The sequence below is a fragment of the Arachis hypogaea genome, chromosome 12 (assembly GCF_003086295.3).
Source record: "Arachis hypogaea cultivar Tifrunner chromosome 12, arahy.Tifrunner.gnm2.J5K5, whole genome shotgun sequence".
Taxonomy (NCBI): domain Eukaryota; kingdom Viridiplantae; phylum Streptophyta; class Magnoliopsida; order Fabales; family Fabaceae; genus Arachis; species Arachis hypogaea.
Genome location: NC_092047.1, coordinates 108,569,240 through 108,596,912, shown reverse-complemented (window position 1 = coordinate 108,596,912; position 27,673 = coordinate 108,569,240). Strand labels below are relative to the sequence as shown.

At 35.4% G+C, this 27,673-nt stretch overlaps 3 protein-coding genes and 1 long non-coding RNA gene across 7 annotated transcripts; 2 read left to right on the top strand and 2 right to left on the bottom strand.

Annotated features, from left to right (window-relative positions):
* The first annotated feature begins 1,231 nt into the window (after positions 1–1,231).
* On the top strand, positions 1,232–1,838 carry LOC112729396 (pre-mRNA-processing-splicing factor 8A-like). Its single transcript, XM_025779619.2, has 2 exons — positions 1,232–1,353; positions 1,445–1,838. Exons 1-2 carry the CDS (start codon positions 1,318–1,320, stop codon positions 1,637–1,639), a joined length of 231 nt encoding a protein of 76 aa, XP_025635404.1. The 5' UTR covers positions 1,232–1,317; the 3' UTR covers positions 1,640–1,838.
* Positions 1,839–4,745: 2,907 nt separating this feature from the next.
* Positions 4,746–6,431, bottom strand: LOC112729395 (uncharacterized). Its single transcript, XM_072208413.1, has 6 exons — positions 5,800–6,431; positions 5,520–5,615; positions 5,331–5,428; positions 5,140–5,224; positions 4,950–5,045; positions 4,746–4,844 (listed from the first exon to the last, which is right to left on the bottom strand). Exons 1-6 carry the CDS (start codon positions 6,133–6,135, stop codon positions 4,746–4,748), a joined length of 810 nt encoding a protein of 269 aa, XP_072064514.1. The 5' UTR covers positions 6,136–6,431.
* A 4,807-nt stretch (positions 6,432–11,238) lies between these two features.
* Positions 11,239–14,000, bottom strand: LOC112728162 (uncharacterized). Of its 4 annotated transcripts, none has more exons than XR_003166151.3 (4): positions 13,637–14,000; positions 13,317–13,536; positions 12,953–13,066; positions 11,239–11,527 (listed from the first exon to the last, which is right to left on the bottom strand). It is a non-coding gene; the product is annotated as an uncharacterized lncRNA (long non-coding RNA). The 4 variants fall into 4 exon arrangements; XR_011868869.1 differs by having other exon boundaries at positions 12,953–13,059; positions 13,637–13,989; XR_003166150.3 differs by having other exon boundaries at positions 11,239–11,530; positions 13,637–13,984.
* Positions 14,001–21,804: 7,804 nt separating this feature from the next.
* Positions 21,805–22,794, top strand: LOC112730496 (protein FAR1-RELATED SEQUENCE 5-like). The gene has a single exon (XM_025780578.1). The coding sequence runs from the start codon at positions 21,805–21,807 to the stop codon at positions 22,792–22,794; it is 990 nt and encodes a 329-aa protein (XP_025636363.1).
* The last annotated feature ends 4,879 nt before the right edge of the window (positions 22,795–27,673 follow it).

The following is a 27,673-nucleotide window of genomic DNA, read 5'->3' as shown; positions in this document are numbered from 1 at the left end:
TCCTCCTTGCTATGGAATGAGAAAACTTGGACACTATCACAAGTGTGTTGCCTTGCTCTTTATTTTGATATTCTATTTTATGAAGATTTATGTTCTGTTCTGTGAAAGAAAATGCATAGAAATTTAGTTGTTAACACTCTTGAAAATTGAAGCCTCTTGTGTTCTCTGCTTTTTCTACTTAAGTTTAGTTTTCCAATGCATAGTTTATGGATTAAATTAATGTCAGGAGCCTCGGAGTTTGATGTTGTCAATGTGATTCTTGAGGAGGGACCAATCATCCTACATATTTTTAGTGTATTCTATCACTTGGTTTCACATGTTAGTAAATTCCATGTGGGGAGAAGCTTTCATGAAGGCATATAAGGCCATGGACTAAGAGCTGAGGTCTCATCCGAATCTGGATTGTTTCTGTAGTGGAAGCACCGCTGTAACCATAGTGAAGCAGGTAGCAGCTCAATGAGTAGTGCATTCAATTGCTGCATATACTTCATTGCTTCTTTTCACTGACATTTCTATGTTGTTCACTTTCCAGGAATCAATTCTGTTCATGAGCAACATAGGGGATTCCCGAGCAATCATGGGATCCAAGGACAGCAATGACTCCATGGTGGCAATTCAGTTGATGATTGATTTGAAACCTGATTTGCCAAGTTAGTTTTGTCATCATTGTTCATCCTTTCTCAGTTCAGTCTATGTTTTTGCTTTGAGATAGCTTATCTGAATTTTTACAGGGGAAGCTGAAAGAATCAAAAGGTGCAAGGGCAAGGTATTTGCCTTGCAAGATGAACCAGAAGTTCCAAGGGTGTGGTTACCTTTTGATGATGCACCTGGATTAGCAATGTTACAATTATCGCTAAAGTCTCTCAGCATAGAGCATTTGTAGCATTTTCTGTTTCCTAGATGCATATTTTTTTCTTGTTTTGTTGTTTTGGTCCATGTGAAAGTCATCAAATCAAAGTAACTTAGTTTAAGCTATGTATAACTTGCTGTAGGAAAATTTTGCTATGCATAATAGTTCTACCCATGTAAGCAAGAAAAGCATGTCATTCTCATCTATGTGTATGTTTACTTTTGTAAGTGAATAGACATATGATATGGTGATTTTGAATGCAACACTTAAAATTTTAACTAGTTCTTGTGTTTCTTTTTAGGCTACTTATTACTACTAGTTAAGTTTGAATTGTAAACTCTACACCATGTACGATTTGTTTGTTAAATTATTGTGTCACTCCATCTGGTTCTGAATGGGGACGTGTCAACAAGGACACAGGAAGCAATCCTCATGGTTACCTTCCCACTCACTATGAGAAGGTTCAGATGCTCCTTAGTGACCGCTTTCTTGGTTTCTACATGGTAAGCTTGCCTACCTGCCCTGAGATGTAATTTTATTATTTGTGCACCTATTTGTTAATTGTATTGACTGTTTTTTTGGTGAATTGTTTAGACTCCTGATAATGGTCCATGGAATTACAACTTCATGGGGGTCAGACATGCATCCGGGATGAAGTATGGAGTGAAGCTTGGGACACCTAAGGAGTATTATCACGAGGACCACAGACCAACCCATTTCTTAGAGTTCAGTAATATGGAGGAAGGGGAGACAATTGCCGAGGGAGATCGAGAGGACACATTCTCTTAGTTTAAACTTGTCAGAGAATATGTTGTATTTTTTTTGTTGGATAATCATTCTAGTTTTTTCTTGTAGAAACGATGTAACAGATTTGTTAACATGTCAACATAATAGCCTGACAGATGTAATCGAGCCTTGTATTTGCTTTCACAATTAGGTTTGAGGTTTTGGATTTAAATACTAAGTTGAGATTTTGTCCAAGCAGGAACATCTACCCTAAATAGCTTTTTATTATTTTGAGGCTGGACAACATTTGATAACTTATAGTACTGGATATTTGTGCGTTAATTTAAAAGACTTATTTGGGATTGAAAGCGAATCATTACACGAACAATGAGTTACACCTCCTATCTGATATGACAAGTATGTATGTTGATTAATAAAACTGGTCCATGGGGATTAGCAAACTACAAACCCATGAAATCCCGAAATTTCCCAAATCCATGGTCATGTCCAACAGTTACAGAGCTGATAAAGAGTTCAATGGCTTCCAACTGAGAAATCTTATCTTTGGAGTCACCCTTGAGTAGCTCCACCACCTCAAGCATGGTTGGTCTTTTCTCAGCTTGACTCTGAGCACATATAAGAGCAATCAAAACAACTCTTCTAAGTTCTTCCTCCACATAGTCCCCATTAAGTCTTGAATCTGTAATTTCTCTGAATTTCTTCTCACAAGCCAACGGCAGTGCCCAATCTCTGAATTCAATCTTTTCACAGCAATCTGCGTCTCACACATAGAATTGCATGGATCAGATGGCTATAAATCAGTACACATTATCATGTTAGGTTAAATGACCACTAAAAAAATACATGAATCTAGTAAAAGCTTTAGCAACCATTACCAGAGAAACTGATGAAAAGATGAAACAGGGAATACAAAAGAGGTGGTATTATCCTACCTGTGATCCATCCCAAAGTCTGAACTATAAAATGCAGCCACTCCTTTAGAGCTTCAACATGCAAAAACAAAATCAAAAACAAAATCTTATCTCTAATGGTTTACAAAGCTGCTTCTTTACTTGTACTTGTTCTTTACTTCTTTACCTGTGATTCTTTTAGTATGGCCTTTGAGTTTACTTTTAACCTGCAAATAAGAAAGCTATGCATAAACACCAAATTACACAAATCATAAGTTAGCAGAAACAGTTTATGAACAGCAATCATACCTCATCTACACGGACATTATATATCTGAATTGAAGAATCATCCATGCCTATAGCAAGGATATTGTTATCCTGAGGATGGAAAGCAAGAAAGGTTGCAGATGAATGGCATTGGAAGCTAATGCCAGAATAGCATTCCCTGAATTAGTGTATATCAACCTTGACATCTGTCATAATAGGGATAGAGATGATCGGATTACTTAGTTTGAAGAGGGTAAGGGGTTAGAAGAAGGAAACTCGAGGGAGGGCTTAACATTATCCACCAAAGGTAGCACTTATCCAGGAAATTGCATGTGGGGTTTATTTTTCTTTTATTTTCTCTTTCTTCTCTTCATACTAAAATTTCTTTTATAAAAAAGGGAAATATATCCAGGTATTAAAATGATTTATAAAACAACTAAGTTTCACTAAACTTTCAATATTGTATGCCTAAGGTAAAGAACATACCTTGGTTACTCGTACATTCTCAGGTAGCTTCAAGGATCTACAGAAATAAATAAATAAATTTCAAAAGAGGAACTGCAAGAAAAATGGTGCAGTCCATCCATAGCTACCACAGATGGGGCCCTTTCTAAAAGTGCAGCATTGCTGGCAGCAGCTGCAGAAATTGGATTTATTGTAGGCTGCCACAGCCACAAAGTTCTGTTTCAGTTTGCACTCAAAAGATTTCTCACAAACACAAAGGATAAGTATATAGTACTATGCTGTAACACAGAAAATTGAATAGAAACACTATAATGCAAATAATCTATAATGGCCATAACAGAATTACCTAACTCACCCTAACCATTCCTTATTACTAAAATGCAAAAGTACCTGCCACCACAATATTTACCATATGCACTTCAGATGTTTAACATAGTAATTGTCGTTACCATAACCACTGTGGCTGCATCATGGAAGTTTATCAAAATTCTCATCCATTCAATACTATATATCTAAATTATAGAGTATACTACTGAACTTAAAATTTAGGTTAGGTTCAATAATAATGAAACAATTGCTAGAAAGATCATGTATAAATTATTATAAATAAAAAAGAACAATATATATCTAAATAGTCCAAAAACAGTAATATATAAATCATTATAGACTTAAATATAAAGATAAAGTGTACTTCAAACAAATTTAAAATGGCCTAATCAATCCATAACTTAACTAAATAAATGTGTTCTTAAAATACACAATTACGATTAATAAATTTTTAACTAGAGGCGTCTTAAAATTCTAAGTTTGAAGGACAGACTGCTGCATCTTTTTATTCCAGTTAGCAACAGCAAACTCTTTTATCATATCCCGTTTCGGATTGTGCCATTTGTACACCAAATCTACAGCCAATCGCATCCTTGAGTAATCATTGATAACCTAACAGACAGTTACAATGATATTATTTAATTAAATAAACCCAACAAACTAAACATTATAAAATCCATAGACGATTTTCCTACCCATGGCTTATTGACGCCCCAATAGTGGTTGAGGATCATCCATTCACGACCCAAATACCACAATCATTCCTTCACCACAATTCAAGGCACACATTAACAAAGCAATAATATAAAAGAACAGCCAGAAAAATTAACTTGTACTCTAAAAATTCATATTTTTAAACTTACGAATTGGCCTTTTGTTGCGGGACAGCTGGCTCAGAGAATTTATATTTAGAAAATTGAAGGTTTTTAGGTGAAGGTGTTTCTTGGAAGTTTTCGTCAGATACAAACTTCTCAAGATAAGTTAACACATCATCAATGACTCTCTTACGCTCTGTCATCGATGTACAACGCTTGAACGAGTCCATATACCTCACAGTTCCATAAAGCAAATTAACCACTATGAGGAACCAATGATCATTAAGGTGAATTGGTACAAAAATCTACAACATTCAGAAAATATTTTTTAATAAAAACAGCATTGAAATATTAATATTCCAATTAATTGAATGTTGATCGGAATTAACAAACCTCGTGTAAACTGCCGAGGTCTCCCATAAAGTTATCCTTGATGTATTTCATTGTGCCGGAACATTTCTGTTTCGAACTTAAAACAATTTGCTACATTGCATATTGAACTAAGTGAGGAATCTTATTATATTTATAAATTAAATAGGAAGATATATTTATATAGAAGAGTAAATTTTGAATTGCTAATAAACTTACAGAGAATGTCGGTGGCAAAAACCATTTGTTGTCTAATTTGAATTTATTTGGCCCAAATGGCCCTTTGGTCATCATCGAACAAACTAAGGTAAGGACCTATGGATAAAAGACAATCACGGTTATGTTGCACTAATCCAAATTTTATAAATTTGCAAGCATAACAAAGAAATACTGTTGAAATGATTCTTACATCACCAATTATTGCCTTGCCGGGCATAATAGTCAGAAGAGTCTCACGTGTGCCCATACAATGATCGTCTGGAATAAGCACTTCCCTTAAATCATGTAAAAGAATAGTATACTATGGTGTTAGAAAATATTAAAAAAATAATTACATGACAAATCAACAATTAAAATGAGAAATAAATTAGTTTTACTTACTTTGGATCCAAATTGTTTCCAAAAATGTAAGCAGCAATGGCCAGCTCATATTCAAAAAATTTCATCTCTTTAGTTGGTCGAAATAAAAGGTCCAAACACTATAAAAACAATGTCAACATTAATTATTTAGTAAAAGTGTACACACAAAATTCTATTAATAACAATGTTATCCTAAAGGCCAAAACTTACATGTGGCATGTCATCTCCATCCATATTTGGATTGTAATTATTGTAATAAAGCCATGAACGGCCTGGAAGAAGCTTCTCTCCAAAATGTAATTCTTTCTGTAAATTCAAAAAACATGACAATTAATTTAAGAAGTAAGGGTAACAGTTTGGTTTATTTTTATTCTTTTATTTAAAAGGATTTAAGAAAAAAGGATAATGATAAAAAATATAATTATAAAAATTAATGACAATAATTGAAAATAAAAAATAAATTGTGATATTTGTTAAAAAAATATAAAACCTTAACTTCGGAGACCGGCTTTTTTCCTTTGCGCCTCGGTGTCCTTTTTTTCGTTACTGGCTCGTCACCCAAATACATTGCGGGGTTAGCGTCAAGGAAGCGTTTCAAACTGTCTGACGGTGGTGTAACAGCTGGAGCAGTATCCGAAAGCTTGACACCGTAACTCTCAATTTTTGATGAGGAACCAACCGTTTCCACAAACTTTGGCAGAACCGTTGTTATCCCATCCACAACAGCTTCGCGTATCATCGCTGACAGTGCCTCGACAACACCCTTTCCAAGCCTCAAGATGCCATAAAATAAGACACGCATTACTAAATAATAAGGTAACAACATGGCAAATCTAGACGTCACAAAATATAACTACACACTGTTTAAAAAAAACTTGCTAAAAAAGCAAGGCATCTTTGGATATGACAGCAAAAAAATTACTTTACCTTCTCATCCAAAGCTGAAAAGTGCATGTTCGATTCTCCCTTCAAAGTTATAGAGGCTGCCGGTGTTTGCTAGTCAAAACAAATAAATTTCACTATTGATATTAGAATAAAAGAAAAATAGAAAATAAAAACAGATTACAAAAGATTAATAATCATATTTTTTATTTAACAAAAACAAGTATGATTACCTTACTCATCCTCTTTGCTCCTCCAGTTTACTGTACCTGAAAAAAAGGAGTGCTTAGTTTTAAAACATGACGTAAAACACTGTTATTTATAGCGATAATCAATAAAAATGGTGCAGAGATCTAATTTTATTATAAAGATATCCTATTAAATAATAACAATATTCTAATTTCAAATCTGATATTCAAAATCAAATTCAATCTAGTAATTTTTTATAAAAATATCCTCCAAATAATAAAGTTAATCCAAATTAGATCTCATATTCTAATTAAAGATCTTCTATTGAAATTCTACTTTACCTATTTGTTATGAGAGTGGCTGCTTCCACAAATCTCCATCGTTGCTACGAGAAATCACAAACCACCAGTCAAAAATGGTGAAAAGAAGGACGAAGGGATGTGGCTGCAATTGTTACGCGTAGGCCATGTTGTCATCGTAATCTCAACGGCAGTGGCTGCAATTGTTGAGGTGAAAAGAAGGGACGAAGGGATGTGGGGAGGCATTGGGGATGCGAGAACTGGAGAAGAGAATAGAAGACTGTCGCGATGTGGGGAGGCACTGGGAATGCGAGACCGGAGAAGAGAAAACGGCAGTGGTGATGGACTGATGTTGGAGATTCAAGATCTGAGAAGTGGATGGGAGGGGAAGGAAAGGAGGAAAATGTAAAAGTAGAAATGAGGAAATGAAACAGCGTAGAAGAAAACAGAGCTTAGTAGCTAGTAGGGTTTCCCCCTTTTCCAAATAACTAATGCATTTTTTTATTTATACATTTATTTTAAAATTAAATTAAGACAATTTTAGTATAATTTAAAATTAAATGTTAATAAATAAATATAATGATAATAGAAGAATATTTAAGACTTATAATTTTAAATAAATCAAATTATATAGTTAATATTAAATAAATTAAATTAAATAGTCTTGTCTTATTTATCAATTATATTACTAATTCATATATTAATATTAAATAATTAATATTATATTAAATTATTTGTATTTGGATATCTAAACAAATTAATTATTAGATATGATATTCTTTTGATTTTCTTTCTAATTTTGTGACTTTAATTTGGGTACAAGATAGATAAACTCTTATATTATTCGGAGAAAGATAATATTCTAATTTATTACAAATTATACTAAATATAAATTATACTATAACTCTTACAAATCATATCTGCAGGTACATATCCGCGACTGATCGGTTTAGATAATCAAACATAACAATTAATATTTTCTTAATTATAATTTAGAGTTAAATACTAATGAATAAATATAACGAATACATATTAATGAATAAGTATTTTTTAATTCAAAATTTACATCTAAATTATATATTTTTATTTATTATTTTTAAAAAATTATGAAAAGAACTCAATTCAATTATAACATACTAATTATGTCTAACATTGTAAAATCCTATAATCAAATCAACTTAAAAATATGTATAAATCCTTACAAAAAAATTGGCAACATTAACAAATAATTATAATAACAAAGAAATAATAATAATAATAAGTGGGCTATAGTTTACATATACATTAGAAATTTTAAAAAATTAATTTTTATAAATATTATAAAAATTATTCTCACTTAATAATTTTTATATTAAAGGTCTTTTTTGATAATTAAATATATCTGATAGTCTTCTATCATATTTTTTTAAATTCAATTTTACACAATTTTTTAATCTAGTGATAGAAATGAATAAAAACTCTAACTTCAGTCATTCAGTAGAGAAATAAAAATATTGAATAATTATACTTTGAACATGTATTGATGTCATTAAGATATAATGTAGAGAATGCTAACAAATAAAAATCATAATTATAGAAACCAAACCCAGACATATTACCTTTTTTTTAAAAGAATATAATATTATAACTATTAATAAAATCTCATATTTTTTATTTTCATTTTTATTTTTATTTTTTTATATATATTAATCTTTTTTGTAAAAAATTATATTTTTAGGTTATTTTTTATTTATTTCTTTCTTTTAAACCTATTTTTTTTCTATTTTTCTATCATATTCAAGAAACAAATATATTTTTAGAGTATTGATAAAATAGTCTTTCTAGATTGGTATCCATCCTAGACCAACAAAAAATTTATCGCATCCTACAACTACACCGATCCTTTTAGAGTGTGGATCTTATCCGATGCGATGACAGTGCGGATAAGATAATATTCACCATTGTTTTCGTCAGCGCTTATGTTAGGTAGCGTTTGGAAGAGCGACAGAGACTGAGAGACTAAGATTGAGAGGCAGAGACTGAAAGACCGAGATTGAAACCCATAAGAGAAGAAGAATAGCTGGAAGAAAAAACAACCTAGCTACAAACTAAAAAGCCTGGAGTAAACTACCTTACTTAGCTTATAGTCCCAAAAGCGGATGCCATAACTGCTGTAGCTAGCCTAGGATATGAAGAGTTAGATTCGGAAAACAGCTAGAGAAGACTGCACATCACTGAAGATAAAGTCTCAATATTGTATTTGGTGTAAAGTGGAAGACAGAGACTATATAAAATAAGAATAAAGCTTTAATTTAATTTGTACACAGAGTAAACTTGAAATTAATTAATTGAAATGATGATATTTTAGGTGTAAAATGTTATTAAAATTTTAGTCTTCGTCCCACCAAATTTCAGTCTCCTGTCCCCACTTTTGGGAGGTACTTCTAAAATTTTGGGAACAGATACTAGTACTAACAAACATGATATCGAGTCTCAGTCTCCCTGTCTTCGTCCTAGATATTGAATTTTTTGTTTTCTCTTTTTCTTACTTTGGCTATCTTTTATGTCATAAAAAAGATCTTAATTTTCTTTCAGTACCATATTAAATTCACATTAATATATAAGTTCAAATTAAAGTTCGAAATCTGCCATCAATATCATCACTTTAACTTATCAAACTGTTAAAGAAGTAAGTTTGAGTTGGCTATCGTTCTTCCTTGACTCAGTTATAAATCTATAAACAAATCAAATTTATGATGTCACTATATTAATACAACAATAGTTTATCATTATTTTATTTTAATACTTGATTAAATTCACATTAATTGTTATTATTTTATTTTAAACTTGATCCTGAATAAATTTATTTTCATTACCTATTGTTACAAAAATAATTCTAATGAATATACTCTAATTAAGTGAATTAAGTTATTAAACATAGTATTTAGATTGAATTTTGAGAATAGAATAATATTTTAAATTTTATTTATGCTTCAAAATCTCGTGATTAATGTAATTTACATAGTTATACCGATATTTTGTTTCCTAATGTATTAGATATGATATGATTTTATTCTTAGATCTTCATTATTGCATTAATCAATAATTTTTTTAATCTTAAAAATTACCTGATTTAGCATTCATTAATTGTCGCAACAATTAATAAATGCTAAATAAGGCAAGTTATGGCTATTTTTGGCTAATTTTCTTTGGTTACCAAACATTTTCGAAAAATTTTATACTTACATTAAAATAAAAATTTTCACTTGTAGTCGGATGTTGGTCATTTTTATAAAGAAAAGTTATATATATCTTGCATTTCATATATAGTTAAAATTGATGATATCATTAGAAAAAGGAAAGGAAAATTTGACATAAAAACTATGTGATTTCATTTTTAAAGATTGATCATCATTCAAAGAAAAAAAAGTAATTAAAGATCTCAATTAATAATCCATGATTTAAGTAAAACAATACAAAATTGATATATACACTAACAAAATCAGATCACCAGTACATTAGATAAGAAAAAGATTCTTACATTAAAAATGACTGATTTTTTTTTGTTTAATGAAAATGTTTGATTGGTTTAAATTATTAAACTAAAATATTTTTCGTATAAAATGTTAAATTTAAAGATATTATAACTAGTCTAACTGACCCAATTGAATTTAACAAAGCCACGTGAAATCATCTCCTATGGATTCATAGAATTTAATTTATCTTATGTAATATTAAGTTACTCTGAATATATACTAATCAATGCTATGTCTATGGCTTTCTTGTCTTTTTCATCAACCTCATGGATCCTATTTTTTGCTCTTCTCACTTGCATCCTCTCTTCAAGTTGCAATTAAATTTGGCTAGTTGTGCTAGGCACATAATTGAATTGAAACATAGTTATACAATATTTTGGATAATATATAATAAATGTATAGATTTGAATTATCTTAGAGGGTCAGTAGAAAATATACTGAAGCTGTGTGTGACCATTTCGTTCATGAGTTCATCTTGATGGAACGTCATAGTCATGCCATAAAAAATTCAGGGTCACTTAAAGTGGTTTTCATTCTAGCAGGAATAGAAGACAATTGTGATTTTCAAATTTCTTGACAGATGGGAATAGATGGTAGGTAAGAAGTATTTTTCAGTTATTTAGGTTCAAATATATTTTATATTTTATAGCTCAAATTGTTGTTGTTAATAAAATGACATTGTCACGTGAATTATGCGCCTAACTTGTATGATATAGTTCCTAACATTGACACATTATTGTTTTAAATATGGCTCAACAGGGTTCTAACAGGAACACTTGCTGGATGACTCATTTCAAACCTTCTTGGATGTTGTTGTCACGAGAACAACTCATTTGGTGAGACTTTTACATAATTTTGCTTTATAAAAGGGGAAATGAAAGAAAAGGTAGCATTTAGGTACTTTACATAATTTGTTTTCTCTTGTAGTCGTCCAATTAAAAGAAAATTTATTATTATTATTATTATTATTATTATTATTATTATTATTATTATTATTATCCACAAAAGCTTCACTAGCTTTAGAAAGTGCTAAGGCCAATCGCAAAAGGAGGCAAATCATGCACATAATAATGTTAATATGATCATAGGTATAACACAATTTAATTAGACAAAATCACAGAGATACTCGTGAACATTGAACAAGGGAATATGACACCAAAAATGAAGAAATAAATAAGAAACTAGCTTTTGTTATTGTAATAATCTAGCTATTTGAAGACTTGTTTTTGCCAAAGGAATTTAGAGAAAGTTGCTTTGTAAGGGAGAATATGTTATCTTCTTTAGTACCACTTGATTGCATTCCTATTTTCTTCTCTCCTGCTTCGGCAATATTCTGCTGAAAATTAACAGACAATTTATTACAAAAGGCCAAGTAAATTTACGCAAAAGAAGTTGCTATAGCATGCAAATCAGGAACTAATAACTAATGTAGCAACATAACATTACAAAATTACACCTGTCACCTCCCTCTTCTTCGAGATGCATGCATGTTGTATTCTTAAACATGAGGTATTCTAGTCCAAATACTTATATCATAAATTTGCAAGAACTTTGAGGTTTGGGCCTATTCATAAACATCAAAGGTTCTAGTAGCTCCAAATTCTCATAGTCATATCCACATTACACATGGTAAATTCACACAATGATTATTACCACCCAGGGTATGTTAAATTTGATCACTCTTTAGCAAAAATGGAGGTGGTCGGGTACTTTAGCATCTTTAACTCTAATATCATTGTATTTTACTTGCATAATATGATTAAAACTTGGATAATAGAGATTTGTTATCAGTGATTTAGCATATTAAAATGAAGATTTAAACATTCTCAAAAAAAGTATAAAAAATTCATTGCAATAATCTAAATACAGCACAGGAACCAAAATAGCATTCCACAACATGTTAAATTATGTGGAAAAGAAACTTTCTGTAGGACCTCTCATAAACTAACTAAAGTATTTAGCATATGGCAGGATGCATAAACATTTGCAAGACCAGCTATTATTTATTAACCACACACAAGCCCTATATCCAGCACACAATTAAAACAGTAAAAACAGAATACTAAATTGTATAAAAGAACAAAATTTCAAGAGAAAGTATAGGGAGCCAATGACCTAAGCGTACAATGTGTACAATGAAGGTTTGGAAAGTATTAGAGATATTATTATTAGTGTTACATTGTCCTGTCAAGTTACGTTTTTGGGATGAGTGGTTTCAGGACATGGTATAAGAATTCCAGATCCAAAAGGTCAAGGGTTCGAACCTTGGTGAACCCAAAATTAGCTTTTTATAACATGAGATGTTTATTATCCTTGGTATCCGGATGGGTATCCCTGGTATCCGGATGGTTATTGTGCATAGTATAGGTGATGTTCATTTGATTCATAAACCAAAGATTTAGCCCATTGTACACATTGTACACTTAGGCCATTGACTCCCTAGCACTACTCAAATTTCAATCACCAAAAGAGTATAAAGTCATACATAGGCAATAGATACATTCACAACTCACCACACATATCATTCTCTACCCCTCAACATCCACTAAATTCCTCCCGAAAAAATACAAAACACCAATCCAAAACATATTAAGATGCATACATGTAAATCTAAATTATTATTAACATATAGTAATACTATTTCCACAAATTAATCAACAATGCATAACATCTTTAGTATGAATCCAAATTGGAAAAAGCTGATTCTACCCTAAATTGAAATAGGTAAAGACGGCAGCAACAAATAATATACACGTACCAGATAGGAAAAACCCAGAATGGAGGTGCAGCGCGTTGCGGCGACAACTCTTCACAGCGGTATCGATGCGTCTTGCAGGCCTTTCCTTTACTTCACCCCCTTTTGTCCTGTGTTCTTGGCAAGAACGAAAACAAACCCCCAAAAATTGAAACCAAATCAAGAAGAAAAATCATGATGTGAACCAAATTGAAATCTGAAATGAAAAAGAAATGTTCCCCAAATTGAAAAGGAGATTTTTAGACAAACCAAACACATTAACTAAAATCGAAACCGAACCAACAAGAAAAACATTAGTGGGAACCAATTTCAATTCTGAAACAAAAAAGAAAACACAACAAAATTGAAGGAGGAATTTTTTACATACCAGTAATCTGAACCAAGAAGCTAAGCAGACCTAAGAATAGAACCAGAGGAAGGAGGGAGCAAATCGGCGATGGACCCACTGGCAAGGGAAGCACAATGCAACCGGTACTGACGGGTAGAGGGGAACGTCGGCAACGATTCTAGCGCGGAGGTGTGTTTCTTGTTTCTGCTCCTTTTCTGTTCGTGCGAGGTAGAAAACAAATCCCAAATCTGATTCTTGACTATATATACCCAATCAAGAAGAAAAACATCAATCTGAGCTAAACTGAAAAGTGAAACCAAGAAGAAAACTCAACCAAATTGAAAGAGGGATTAGCAAACCTAATGAAGTGGTGCGCGTAATCATGGAGGAAGGGCGGGGAAGTGGCTCAGTGATGGATACAACAATGGGGATGACGAGACTACTGGAATTGACGGAGGGGGAGCACCACGGCGGTGAGGATTCCAAAAAAGTGGTTTGCGCCCTCACACAATTGACTTCGCGAGAAAAAGGAGAGGATAACGCGCTATATGAATGAAGCTCTTATGAAATTGATTTCTAGCTTTCATTAGATTGCTACCAAGAGAGGAGAACGAGAATGAAGTTCTTACTGGGTGGGGTGGGTAGTGAAAGGGTAGGGCTTTTTTGAGGTTAGATTGAGAGATTGGTGAGCCATTGAGATTGGGTTTGCATTGGCTTGGGCTTGGGTTTGGGTTAGCAAGAATTTAGGGTTAGGTTTTATTTTTTTAAGGACTTAATTGTAATTTTATATTTTTATAGATTTAAATGTCTGTCAAATAAAAATTAAGGATATATTTGTCATTTTCATAAAAAATTTAAATATGATTTGGTTCAGATTATGTAAACCGATCGGATTGAATCGGATCTGATAATTATAATAAATCGATTTTATTTTGGTTTATTCAAAATATTTTATTGACCGGTTTAATATTTCGTCCAATAGTAATGTGACACGTATACTGTCTTTAAAAAAAGATATTTTTAATATGTTTATCAAAGTGGCCTCCTTATTTTAATATCGATTCCGCTAGATAAACAACGAAAAATATAAACAACGTGAATAATAGTCTAAAAATTTGGTCCAATCAAATTTAAAAAAAAACACTTCACCCAAATTACTCAACAAAAAAATCTCATTCAATAATTCAAAAATTTTAACCATTTATTATACTCTAATTTACCAAAGCACCTGTAACACCCTACCACACAAAGTCTTATACTTAAGTCATAAATTCGAGATAATAAAGTATTACGACCTCTAAAAATATAGGTGAAAAAGGGTTTTATCTAGGAGCCTTTTGAAAAAGAGTTAAAACAAAAGCGTTAAACAGAAAAGCGTAAGCAATAAACGTAAACCAAATGAGATAAGAGCAAAGTGACATATATATAGGAGAAGAGTTCCAAAAATACAGATAACAAGGCTTCTGACCCGTCTCGCGAAGTTAAAATCAGCCAGAGCATATATACATATATATACATAAATACATGAGAATCCCAAAAGAGCCCTAAAATACAGTTTACAAAACCTGTTTCTCCAAATCAACCTCTAAGAGGGATAAAGCATAATATACATATATAGTGGAGATATAAGAGTATCTGTATATACATCAAAAACCAAACTAAAGTCCCAAAAGCACAAAAGTCCTTCGCATTCAGAAGCTCCCAGTATGCCTCATCGAGGTGTCTCACGTCTTGCATCTGAAAACCACAAAATATGTATGGGGTGAGAGCCAAAGGTTCTCAGCATGGTAACAGTGCCCACATAACTAACATATAAGGTCCCGGGAAAGCCAGAGGCGATCCTAGAACTTCCGTCAATAGATTACAAACTTAAAACTATTCTTTACAACCATAAATAAGCCATAAACAAGGTGGGGTAGCTAAGGGTTCAAAATTATAACTCAAACCTAACTTGATCCTTTAGCTTCTCACCTTCCTCCGTTCCTCCAGAACTCCATAGCACAGACAAACAAAATATAGACAAAGCAAACACAAGTAGAATATAATTACAGCAGGTAGCAACTTTAGCAAGTAGGCATAATAATCACATAGACAAGTCCAATTAATGCACAACCATACAAAATAAATATATGCATATGTTGTATGCCTATCCTATGGCTGATGATATCATCTGTCGGTTATATAGCCAAATCCGACATGTCCTAGTAGTTAACCATGGACAGAAACACCCATTGCGGAGCAAGTGGGTCTGAGTTACAACCCTCTTACTACTACCCGCTTAACCCAGAGCAAGTGGAATTAAATCACTACTATTGCTACTACCCAGGCGGGTGTTTAAAAGCTCAACCTGGAGCAAGTGAAATAATCCACTACTGTTGCTACTACTCAGGCATCACAATCACTGACCTGTAGCAAGCGAGACGAACCACAATCCTTGCTACTGCCCAGGTATCTCAAACATACATTCATTCAGTCTAAAACAATCATCATTATTATCAAATCTCAAGCATTGACCCGGAGCAAGCGGGACGAACCACAATCCTTGCTACTGCCCAGGTATCACAAATATACATTCATTCATTAATTATTATATCATTATACATCATGAATTTAGCCACCGCTCACAGCATATATAACATTACAACACTTCCTTATTCAACATCATCTACTTTACCTCTTTCTTCATCGACAAGTTATCTTCCTCACAGCCCTAATCATACTTCACTACCCAAAAATTCACCTACCAGGCTTTAAACAAGAGCTACCAGGTTTTGAAAGTTGGAGGAATGCTTTTAAAAACAAAAAGTCATGTTTTGAAAAAACAGGGGTCCGCGTACCCATCCCTCTGCCCGCGTACGCATTCTCTCGCGTATGTAGGATATCTAACCCGAACAGAATGCCCGCCCCGCATGTGAGGCTCGCGTACGCGAGTTATGCAGGGTGACCAAAATTGTAAGTGCTACAGAATTTCAATTTTACACACCGAACTTTCGATGCACATAACTTTTTCATTTTAAAACATTTTTTATTCGTTCTTCGAACAGTGTAAACCTCTCGGGCCAAATTTTCATTCTGGATAAGTTTGATAAAAATCAAAGGTTTGGAGGCCAAGTTGTGGCTTATTGAAATTGGTCAAAAATAAAAAATTTCATTAACATTCCAAACCTCAACTTTCAAAACATACCAATTTTAAACCTTTCAAAACCAAACCAAACCTTACAGTATCAGCATCAAACCCTCCCAAATCATATTTCAATACTCCTTATTCATCCTTCAACCTATCGATTCTCCTCTTCCATCAATCTCAATTCAATAATTCAAGTTCAAACAATATTTCAATATACATAATCAATTATCTTTATCAAATACAATATCAACATCACAACCAACATGGCATCAACAACAATCTCAAATTCACTAATTATTATGCATATCAACCAATCTCAATCATCAACAACTTTGATATTTCAATCCTATCTTATGGTTAACTAGCCTAAGTTTTCACGACACATTATATTTTAGTTACGAGAAAGCGAAACCATACCTTGGCAGATTCTCCGTTAATCCCAGAACACCTCAAACGTTCACCGCACCACAAGCTCTACCACTCCAGCCCCTCACCAACAAACCCAGCCTCCATGGTTAACCTTCTAGCTTCCAATTTCTCAAATTGACTCCAGTCAACAACGTACCAATTTCAATCTAACATCATAATTATCACTATAATCAATATAGAGTTCACTAATTCAATATTACACAAAGGTTTTGAGGGTACTTACCTGACCCACAGCTCAAGCAAGCTAGATCCGACATTACCCACAAGTTAATTCGAATCTAAACACCGAAATTACACAAAATTGAACCCAATTACTCATTGAATTTCGAAATTGGGAAGGAGAAATTGAAAAAAAGATGGGACTTTCTTACCTAATCAAGTACTGGACTTTGTAGAGCTCAATGCTGCGGTCGCGTGGCCGCAAACGATACAGCGATCGAAGCTCGGAGTAGGAAGTTATGGGAATTTGAATTGATTTCAAGGGTTTGTGCTTTCTTCTTTCGTTCTTCCCCTTTTCGCTGAACTTGTTCAGCGTTTCAGCATGCATGAGGAAGGAATCAGCTGAAGCTCATTTAATTAAGTGGATTAGATAGGTCTTTGGGCCCGTTTTGTGTCCGGTTTGTCTGGTTCGGTCTAATTTTGGACCAAATTCTTTAAAATTAGTGTCAAAATTCATATTTTAATTAATTCTACCTCATTAAACTATAAGATTCTATTTTCTAATTTCTTAAATTAATAATTAATTTATTGGCTAATTATTTATAAATTCGCGGGTTTTACAGCACCAGCTTTTCTCACAAACCCTCTTCTGTTGCCGCCGGATCTCCAACCAGCCCCCATCGTCACCCACAGGATCGTATCCTCCTCACCGCCGCTGGTTCGTCAACAATGACTCTCATCGGCATTTCTCTCCTCCAAACCAGAAACGAACAACACTGCCGGGCTCCTCCTCACCGTCACTGCTTGGCTTGCTATACACCGTCACTAGCGCTGCTCACCCCTAATGAAAATAACCATCCACTTAAGAGTGAAAATAATTATCCGTATATCTAGCAAAATTGAGCATCTAGCATATTTTAATTGTATATAACTAAACTCAATCCAATCAAATAACTATCCATATAAGAATTAAAATAACCATCTGCATACCTACTAAAATAATCATCCTGAACTAGCCATGATTGAATACCAAAACTTAAACTCAAGGAGACGGCAAACGAAAGGACAAAACTCATCGAAGCCCCCCGTGGGGAGAGTGGTATCGTCGTAGAGTTCTTGAATTTCTGGATCAACCGAGGGGAAAGGAAGCCGATGATGAGGTTGAACATGTAGATTCCGAGACCGTAGGAGACGATGTAGAAGCCTTGGATCAAGTATACGCGCAGAACGTAGATACAAGTGATGATCAAGGAACCAATCCAGCGGCGGAGCATGTGTGGAATGGTCTTATCGAGGAAATGTTAGTACTGCCACGACACCATGAATTTCCATCGCGATATGGCACCATCCGGTGAGAAATAGTCGGCGGAGGTGGAAGATATCGACGTCTGTGAGGGGTGCAAAACGGCGTCACTACCTGGGTTGGAAGAGAACCTGTTGCAACAGTAAGCGGGGCGGCAGTGTCAAGACCTTTGCGGCGACGACGATGACGGTTGCGGGAGAGACCGACGCCGTTGAGGGTGGATGTGGGGTGCAAAACGTATAATACGTGAATGTGTAATCGTACATAGTGGTTTAGGTGCTAATCCTAACGTTTTCAAATTTTAAAATCTGATAATAATTATTTAATTAATTAAGAATGTGATTTTTTTTATTTCAAATTTATCCTCTTTTTTTTAAATCGTTGTTCACGTTGTTCATTATATACATTGTTCCTCTATATTTTTCCTTCTAATATTCTACTAGACTGTGTTTGTTTCGAGAAACTAAAATATGAATATAGTCATATAGAGACACAAAATCGTGGTTAACAGATGAATTAATGTATTTTATGTCTATTTTGACAAAAAAGACAAAAATATTAACAAGAGACACAACTTATTTTTTATTTTTTATTATTTTTATTAATTTTTATAATTATATTTTTTATTATGATATTTTTATTCTCAATTTTTTCAAATAAAAATAAATAAAATTTTTATATTTTATTTTAATTTATTATTAAATAAAATATAAAAATATTAATTTTTGTGTTTTTATTATTTGTATTTTATTCTCTTATTTTATCTTGCTCTCAAGAAGGCATCCTAATTCTTTTTATTCAACAACGCCGTGGAGATATAATAAAAAGGAAAAGCATAGGTAGACAATGAAAGGCGTACAGAGAATTTGTTTTTTGTGCCTGGAGGAGGACACGTGTGATGGTTGGTTTATAATGGAAAAGGCATTGAGGGTGTGGGATTTGATGTAGGCTTAGAAGGCTTACTATGGGTGAGCCTAGCCGATACTATTCATTAAGGAGAGATATGGAATCAGGACTGGATTTGATGGGTGAGTCATTGTGGCTGTGGGCTTTGAAAAAAAAACTTGTGGGTCAATTTCCAAAAAAGAATATTTATGAGTTAATGTGGGAAAAGGAAACAGTCTGCACCCACTTTGGCCGTAGCAAACGCGGCTGTCGCGTCTGCTTCCCTGATTCGAAGAGTGGTCATTGCCGGCGGCAGTTGCGTAGGTCTGGGCGCCGTGTCACGGACGCAGCCGTTTTCTTCAAGGAATCAAAACTCTGCCGCTGAAACAACGTATCACAGAATCCGCACTTTCTCCTTTTATTTTTCCTGTCAGATCTCAATTTTTCTCTGAAGATTGTCATTTTCCCGCGGAATTCGGTTCTCGCAGATACTGATACAGTTCAAAGTCAGGTGTGTAGTATTTTCTTTCCTTTATTTGAATTTATTTGTAAATTTGTGTTTAATGTGAGTGGTTTTACTACTGTGGGTTTTGTACTTTAATTGTAGCTTAAGGATACAGTTGGGGCCATGTTTGCATGGAGAGAACGCCGAAAAGGGAATTTGGAGTTTAGATTTTGTGATTTAGATTCAGAATCTATTCGGCTAGGGACAAATTTCTGTGCCGTGGATTATCAAATTTTAAAAAAAAATTATAGTATAGGTTCATACATAAGTGGAATTATAGCGTTGTGATGTTTTGATGTTTGATGACTCTGGATCACCGATCAGGATCGAAAAATAAAAAAGGATCAAGGGAATTTATTTTAGGCCTTATTACCATACATAGTTGAAGGTGTCTGATTTTCGTTTATTGGACCAATAGTCCAATAGGGATTAGACATGGTTATTGTTCTAGGCATGTGATTGGGGATTGGGGAACATCTTTGGATCAAATGAAGCTTTCCTCATTTCCAGAGTAAGCCGAACATCGTACTTGCTACACGATTATGACTACTCTGGTAGGGGACCTGCAAAAAGCTCCAACGCCAATGCAATTCTTTCAATTTATGTCTATCATACCTCTTCACTGATTGGATTTTGGAGGTGTCCTTTTTATTTCTATTGCCGCCACCATCTCTTTATTGTTCGTAGCCCCTAAGGGAATCTTTAGCTGTTATAGTTGGAAGCTATTAAAAGTATCAGCATTATCATTTAGTTGTGCTTGGCTGTTTATAGTTAGATACTGTTATTATTATACAGAAGAGATTCTGAAATTCTCTACAGCTAATGGATTTTTCTGTCATACTAATTTGTAAGTCGACAATAAATATTATGGAATTTTCTTGAATACTTTCAGAATATGAACTCATTTAAAAATCAAAACTTGTGTGTCTGTTGAAACAGAATATCCTGTGTTGTAACTTTGAGATGAGGTATGACATTGGCAATGTTTTTAAAATTTACCAATTGAGAAACTATGTAAGCCTTGAGAATTGGTGTTAGTAATCATTGGCTGCTGTAGTGATTAGGAGTGCAATTGCAAAGTTCATCTGTAACACGGCTGTTATGCTAGGGTTATGTATGTATTTCAGGTTGATGTGTTGTGTTTGTAATATTTCATGGAAAATATAATAGGATTAGAACTCAGCATGAGATTTCCTTGTCATGATCGAAATAATTTTCATTCATTTGTCAGAAATTTAATCTGAAGCTCCTTTTTTCGCATATGTTACTCATGATAGAGAAAGATCTTTGAGGACAGTTCTTGAAGGGAAGATCTATTCGTGAGGGAAACGGATGTCTCGGGCTTATGATGTAGTTGATTCTGCATAAGACGTTAGGGTGTTGTCCGTTACAGTGGTATGTGTTCATGGTTGTTTGGCTTTTTAAAATCTGTAGTATAATTTGACAAGAACTTTCATGGGCGGAGTGATTGACCGTAACTTGTTGCACGCTTTCATGTTTTCAGGCTAGAACTATGAACCGATAACTCTGATGGATTTCAATGGGATGTTTGGAGCCGAAGTGATAGAGTCGGATGAAAACCAGCTCCGATGGATATTGTGGCCGTGATTATGCGAGTGACGAAGATGGTGATGAGGATGAAGGTGGTGAGTGCTGTGGTGGTGAGGAAGGTGACCCAAAAGGTCGCAGAGAAGATGAACATGGTAATTTCTCAGGTGGTGCCAGTCATATAGGGGATGATGAGAAAATTCTTCCAGTTGTCGCAGAGGATTTTCTGGGCAGAGAGTTTGTTGGGGAGGAGGATGCCTATCTTGCGTACAAGGAGTTTGCTAGAATAAGGAGTTTTGGGGTCCGCAAGGTCGATGTGGGGCGTGTTGACGGGGTTTTGGTCAGGAGAGATTTTTTCTGCCACCGACAAGGCACAAGACATCCTAAGCACTATGACTGTCCTGAGTGAGTTAGGGAGGAGAGGTTGGAGAGTCGAACCGACTGCAAGGCGAAGTTGAAGATTTACTATGATGTGCAACGCAGTGTGTGGAAGGTCAGGACCATCTTCGGTGAGCACAACCACGAGCTTGCTCTGGCCATGTTTTCCCACCTCCTGCCTAGCCATCGCAAGATGAGTAATGGTGACAAAGCACAAGTTGATAGCATGAAACAGTTTGGGATACCAATCTCAAAGATAATGGCTTACATGGCTGGTCAATCTGGAGGGTATGGAATGCTGCAATTTACAAAGCGTGATTTGTATAATTACGTACACGGCCAAAGGTTGGCCCAAATCAGTGATGGCGATGCTGCAGCAACAGTCAGTTACTTGGAGGGAAAGGCGAACGCCGATATGACGACTGTCGCACGTTACACGCAAACTGCCGATAATCAGCTGGGGTGCCTTTTCTGGGTCGACGGTGAGATGATGTCGGACTATCAGTTATTTGGAGATGTTCTGGCTTTTGATTCGACGTATCGGTCTAATAAGTACAAGAAACTGCTTGTAGTGTTCTCCGAGTCAAATCACCACAAACAGACAACCATTTTTGGATTTGCACTCCTGGAGGATAAAGAAGTTCGTAGTTACCGGTGGCTACTGTTAAATCTTGTAGACGTAATGGGAGAGAAGACGTCGTGTGTTGTTGTCACGGATGGGGACAAAGCGATGCGCGCAGCCATCGCGGAGGTGTTCCCGGCAGCTAGGCACCGGCTGTTTGGGTGGCACTTCGAGAAAAACTGTGTTCAGAGGGTTAAGGATACCGAATTTCGGAAGGTCTTTAAGAAGGCTATCTATGCGAACTTCAAGGTAGATGACTTCGAGGAATATTGGAAGACGGCGGTGGAGTCACTTGGCCTACAAAATAATAGTTGGGTTCAAAGCACATACGAGGTCAAAGAAAGTTGGGCAACAGCATATCTCCGGGGCACGTTCTGTGCGGGATACAGGACAACCGCAAGGTTTGAGGGGATTAATGCATACATAAAGGGGTTCCTAAAATCCACTGATAGCATTTTGGAGCTGGTGCACAGCTTAGATCGCGTTGTAAAGGATTATCGAAACAACGAAGTCACGGCACAGTTCTATTCTACGTACTATAGCCCCGCGTTAACAACCTGACTTAACTCAATAGAGCTTTTTGCATCAAAACTGTACACGCGGGCAGTTTTTAGAGGTGAAAAAACAAATCAAGGGTGTTACAACCTTGCTGTTTCGTGGGAGAGACAGCATCAGCACAACGATTGTCTACAAGTTTTCAAGGATGGGCGCCCCTGGTAGGATTCACAAGGTTTTGTTCGACCCCGATGACAAAAAAATTCAGTGCAACTGTTCGATGTGGAATAGTGAGGGTATTCCATGTAGTCACATATTCTGCGTGATGAAATACGAGGATTTGGAACAAATATCAGACAGCCTTATAATGAGAAGATGGTGTAAGGATGCAAAGGATTCCAGATGGATGCCGTTGACTACGAGACCTAGACATGAGGGTCGCATGCTTAGGTATGTCGTACTTTGTTCGGCCACAAGCTTGGTTCTGAGGAGGCAAAGACTTTGAATTCGCTAGGGAGAGCATTGTGAGTCTAATAGAGAAGCTATGTCATAGAGTTTATGAGAGGGCAGACGGTCAGCCAGGTATGTCGGTGTGGTGCGTGATGAAGGACCCGGTTGTGGCAAGAACAAAAGGTGCCCCTAAGAGGGCGAAGGAGTTCGACCAAAGTAGTCAACCCGACGTCCGAGGGAAGAGACGTTGCTGCACCAAGTGTGGCATTTCCGGGCATACGAAAAGGACATGCAGCAGGAACTATGCACGAGGTGTTTCTGGGTAGGTAATGGGGTCTCCCCCACGTGTGGCAACGGTTCGCATCACGGCTCTGCAGCCGCTTCAGCGTCGCTTCCGACAGAGCTCGACGATGCGTATGAGGTAATTTTATCCATCAACTTGCCCAGATCAATGGGTTGCTTCTCAGGTTGCACGTTTGTGTGCAATTGTGAGATTAGTTTCGTGGATCAGATCATACCGTAGACCTTAGTCTTGTTTTACAGTGAAATAATTTGGTAGATTCCTTACTTTTGACTATGTTGCGTGTTATTCCCTGGGTTAGAAGACCATCAGTGATGTTATTTGTGAGTAGGAGTTGTTTGAACCTTGCATTTGCCCAACAGAGTAATAATTGGCTAGGTGTATCAGTCTTGGTGGATAGTGCTTGTTAAACTATTGTTCAGGATGCAATGCGTAACGACCCAATTTTCAGTACGCCTAGGACATACCAGAAACTGAGTGCTACCAATTTGTCATCCTAATTATTATCTATTATTTATTATATGAGCCTGATTCGTTGTTAAAAGTGTAGTTAGTTAGCGAGGTATTTTTTTTTTTTAAAACGTTTGAATTAATAAACAGAATCACTTATAATCAATTCACAAATAATAACAGGTAAAACAGTTATAAACAACCACACATAAATACATCACAAGTAGTTGACAGCATTCGATGATTCAGCCTTTATTAGAAAATAGACTGTTAGTTAGAACAGCCCTAGATATAGCTAGATAATAACTATATACTTATATATACATACAACATCCCAGGTCCTGACCTGTTCAAGAGGTCCCTAAGCTGGCACCTAGGCTAGCCTAGACTCTATACTCACCTAGTCCCTCTAAACTACTAAAGCGAGGGAAAGTACGTTCTAAGTCTTCAAAACTCAAGTCAGGTGGAACGTCATCAGAAGGTGGAACATCATCTACTATTCCTCTACACGATCAGACATTGCCATATGACATCTCTCTGATACCTCATCAGGTAGCCATACAACAGGAGTCTCGTTCACAGGATTTAGGCTAAAGTGCGCATACAAACAGGGTGCAGACGTTGGCTGGTCTCATAGTATATACATATAAACAGATAAAGAGATTCACCCTAGACTCAGAAGACTACCTAGAGCGGAATCCTCTTTGCGAAACGGTCATCGGTAGATTACGGAAGGGTACTCCTGCTTCCATCTGAAGGGGGAAGGGAGAGAGAAGGGGTAAGAACTGGGGAGTTCTTAGTAGGGCCGGGGTTATTAGTTAAGTTCATTAATTTGGGGTCGATTAGCAGACAAATAACATAATATAGCGAAGCAGTAAATAGAAAATAAAGATAGAAAGAGAAAGTAGAGACAACAGAAAGCAGAACACAAACAAAAGAATACAAAAAAATAAAACACAGAAATAGCATGCAAGCAGACAAACATAAAGAAATAGACCACACTCAGAAAGGAATGCAACAGAGAATGATGTGCAGACAAGAATGATGCATGTCTAGCCCTAGTGCAGGTAATGAGCTCATTTGTCGGTTACATACCCGCTCCCGACGTTACCCAGCAACCTCTGTCTGGATAAGGCTTTCCTGTTGGCAACACCCACTGCAAGCAACCTTTGTCTTGCAGGGCGGCACTTATTAGCCGATATACGCCCAACAGACTCACTGTAAGCAACCTCTGTCTTACAGGAGCACACTCATCTCGATACTTCTGTAAGCAACCTCTGTCTTACAGCAAAGCATTATAGCAAGGTATCCCAGGAAAGCATTCTCAGTGGTCGTACCACCATCTATCTGACCGCCTCAGTGCAGCAGATGATCATACAAATAACTCTGGAGTTGCCTTAATGCAACAAATGAATAAACACATCTCTTGAGTTGCCTCAAGCAACAAATAAATATCTCTTGGGTTGCCTCAAGCAACAAATCATCACATAACTATTCTCATTATCATCATTCATTATCATTCTCATTATTCATCATCACTTTGACATTCTTATGCAATACCTCTTTCTTTCTCTGTTCAATCATACTATACAAACTCTACAGCTTTTACTTTTACAACATCTTAACTCAAACCATTTCTCTTTATCACATTACTTTTACTTTGCTCTGATTACTCTTTTCTCTGTATCCCTTTATTCTTCTCTGGTTACTCTGTTCTCTGTGTTTCTTTACTCTGCTTTGATTTCTCTGCTTAACATATGTATTTAAAGCTTATGTAAATTTCGGTATGAATAGTTAGCCTATCCCAAGTATAGGTTCATTAAGTCTATACTGAAACAGTTTAACTTTTCATATTATACCTAGCCCTAGTCGCAACTCAAGTACTAACTAAGTTGCCCTAGTTCATTTAATAATTACTTCCTTGCCCTTTCTAAGATCTAAAAGGTGTTCTTCAATGTTCTTCACCACACTCAAAGTGTTCTTCGTGTTCTTCGTAAATTCTTCAGATTCTTTCTCTGTTTGTACTCGTTTTTCAGTCTTTTCAGCAACCGATTTTTACCAAAATTCATAATAAATTAGCAGCCACTAAAACCCCATATTTTCTACATGATTTAAACACAAATTGAACCCCAATTTAATCCTAGGGTTTCGTTTTCCCAGCTGCCCCAAGAACACACATTCATAGCTTGAATTTCATCAAATTTCATCAAATTTTCACCAAAATTTCAACAAGAATTACTCATACAAACAATCAATTTCAAGCACAGCCAAACCATATCATAATCACACAACTCAAATACAATCAATCAAGATTAAATTCTTCAAACCCTACCTGGTTTTGCTGCTCCTAATTCGTTTAGACTTTCAGGTGGTCCTTAAGCACTTTTTCCTCCTAAATCACATCAAGAACAACTTTAAATCCAAAAACCCTCAACTAACCAAATCTCACTCAGCATGTTAGGAAGTGATTTCTAACCTTAGACTTAATGTAAATTCACGTTTCTTGGCCCTCAAGTCAAGTTAAGCATGATTCCTAAGGAAAAACATCAAGAAAACACATGTTTTGCATGGTTTTTCTTGAAAACCGAATTGAAGAGGGAGGAAGACAGCCATCTCACCTTATTTTCAGCCTTGATATGTTATATGGTTATGTAGAGGAAGAAGAGAGGATCATTTTGGTGAAATCGGAATTTTGATTTGAGTTTTAGCTCAGAAGAAATCAAGCTTTGAAGATTAAGTGTTCATGAAGTTTTCTCTCTTTTCTCTCCTTTCAATTTCGGCCACAATGAGCAAATGAGGCAGCCTTGGGGGTATTGGGGGTATAAGGTGAGTTGTGATTGGTTGGCTTGGAGGTGGATTAAAATAATATTAAAGTATCTCAGGTGTATAACTACTAAAACTAGATGTATCGGAACACTCGTAAAAACATCTCTAAAAATTATTTTCTAAGCTACTAGCATAAAAGACACTAGTAACATATTTAATATGAGAATAAAATATGTATAATGAGGCCTTAGCATTGCTAAAGTCATCAGAGAGTGCCGGTGCTATGCTGCACCAGTAAACTGTGAACCCGGTTAAACCGATTTCCTGTTTTTAACTAAAACAGACCAGGTAACCTTATAATATTATTCAAGAAGCTTCTAATACTAATATAATGATAATATTATTCTATTATCTCTCTCCTCTCATGAATCGAGTCCGGTTCGTCAAACAGAGACTATTTACGAAAATCAGAATCAAAAATGCCAACCGATACGGTTCAAAAACTAGGTTCTTCACGATTGCATTATCGAGCTTGCCTCAGAAGAGGTTCTAGCTTAAAGATGACATAATGACAATGAGGATTGAGATACTTGATGATATAGAAGAGGTGTTCCCTTTACTAATCTTCCAGAGAAATCCGTGCCTTCGGAAAAGATCTCGCATACTCGAAAATCAGGGTTGTTACACAATGTTTCACGAACATGTTAACTTGTAACCCGGTAGCATGTCATTTGATTTAACTGTGTCGTGATTGGAACAGTGGTATATGTTGAGACAAGTAAAGAAATTAAGGTAGAAATGTTAACTCGTTTTAAGTGAACAAGGGAGGCTGTGCTGTTTCCTACTTGCTGAAGTTAATTACTGGTATCATTTTTTGCCTAGTGGCTTATATTTTGAACAAAATATAAAACGTCCTACATGCTTGCAAGATCAAACCTCGCCTCATGTCGAATCTTGTCTCAATAACGTGTCTAGCTC

Bases quoted from the DNA above. Each gene is read 5' to 3' on its own strand.
- LOC112729396 (XM_025779619.2), top strand. From the start codon at position 1,318: ATGCTCCTTAGTGACCGCTTTCTTGGTTTCTACATG. The intron at 1,354-1,444 runs GTAAGCTTGCCT...TGAATTGTTTAG, and splicing joins GCTTTCTTGGTTTCTACATG to ACTCCTGATAATGGTCCATG.
- LOC112729395 (XM_072208413.1), bottom strand. From the start codon at position 6,135: ATGTTGTTACCTTATTATTTAGTAATGCGTGTCTTATTTTATGGCATC. The intron at 5,225-5,330 runs GTAAGTAAAACT...ACATGATTTAAG, and splicing joins GGAAACAATTTGGATCCAAA to GGAAGTGCTTATTCCAGACG. The intron at 5,046-5,139 runs GTAAGAATCATT...TTTTATCCATAG, and splicing joins GCAAGGCAATAATTGGTGAT to GTCCTTACCTTAGTTTGTTC.
- LOC112730496 (XM_025780578.1), top strand. From the start codon at position 21,805: ATGAGTAATGGTGACAAAGCACAAGTTGATAGCATGAAACAGTTTGGG.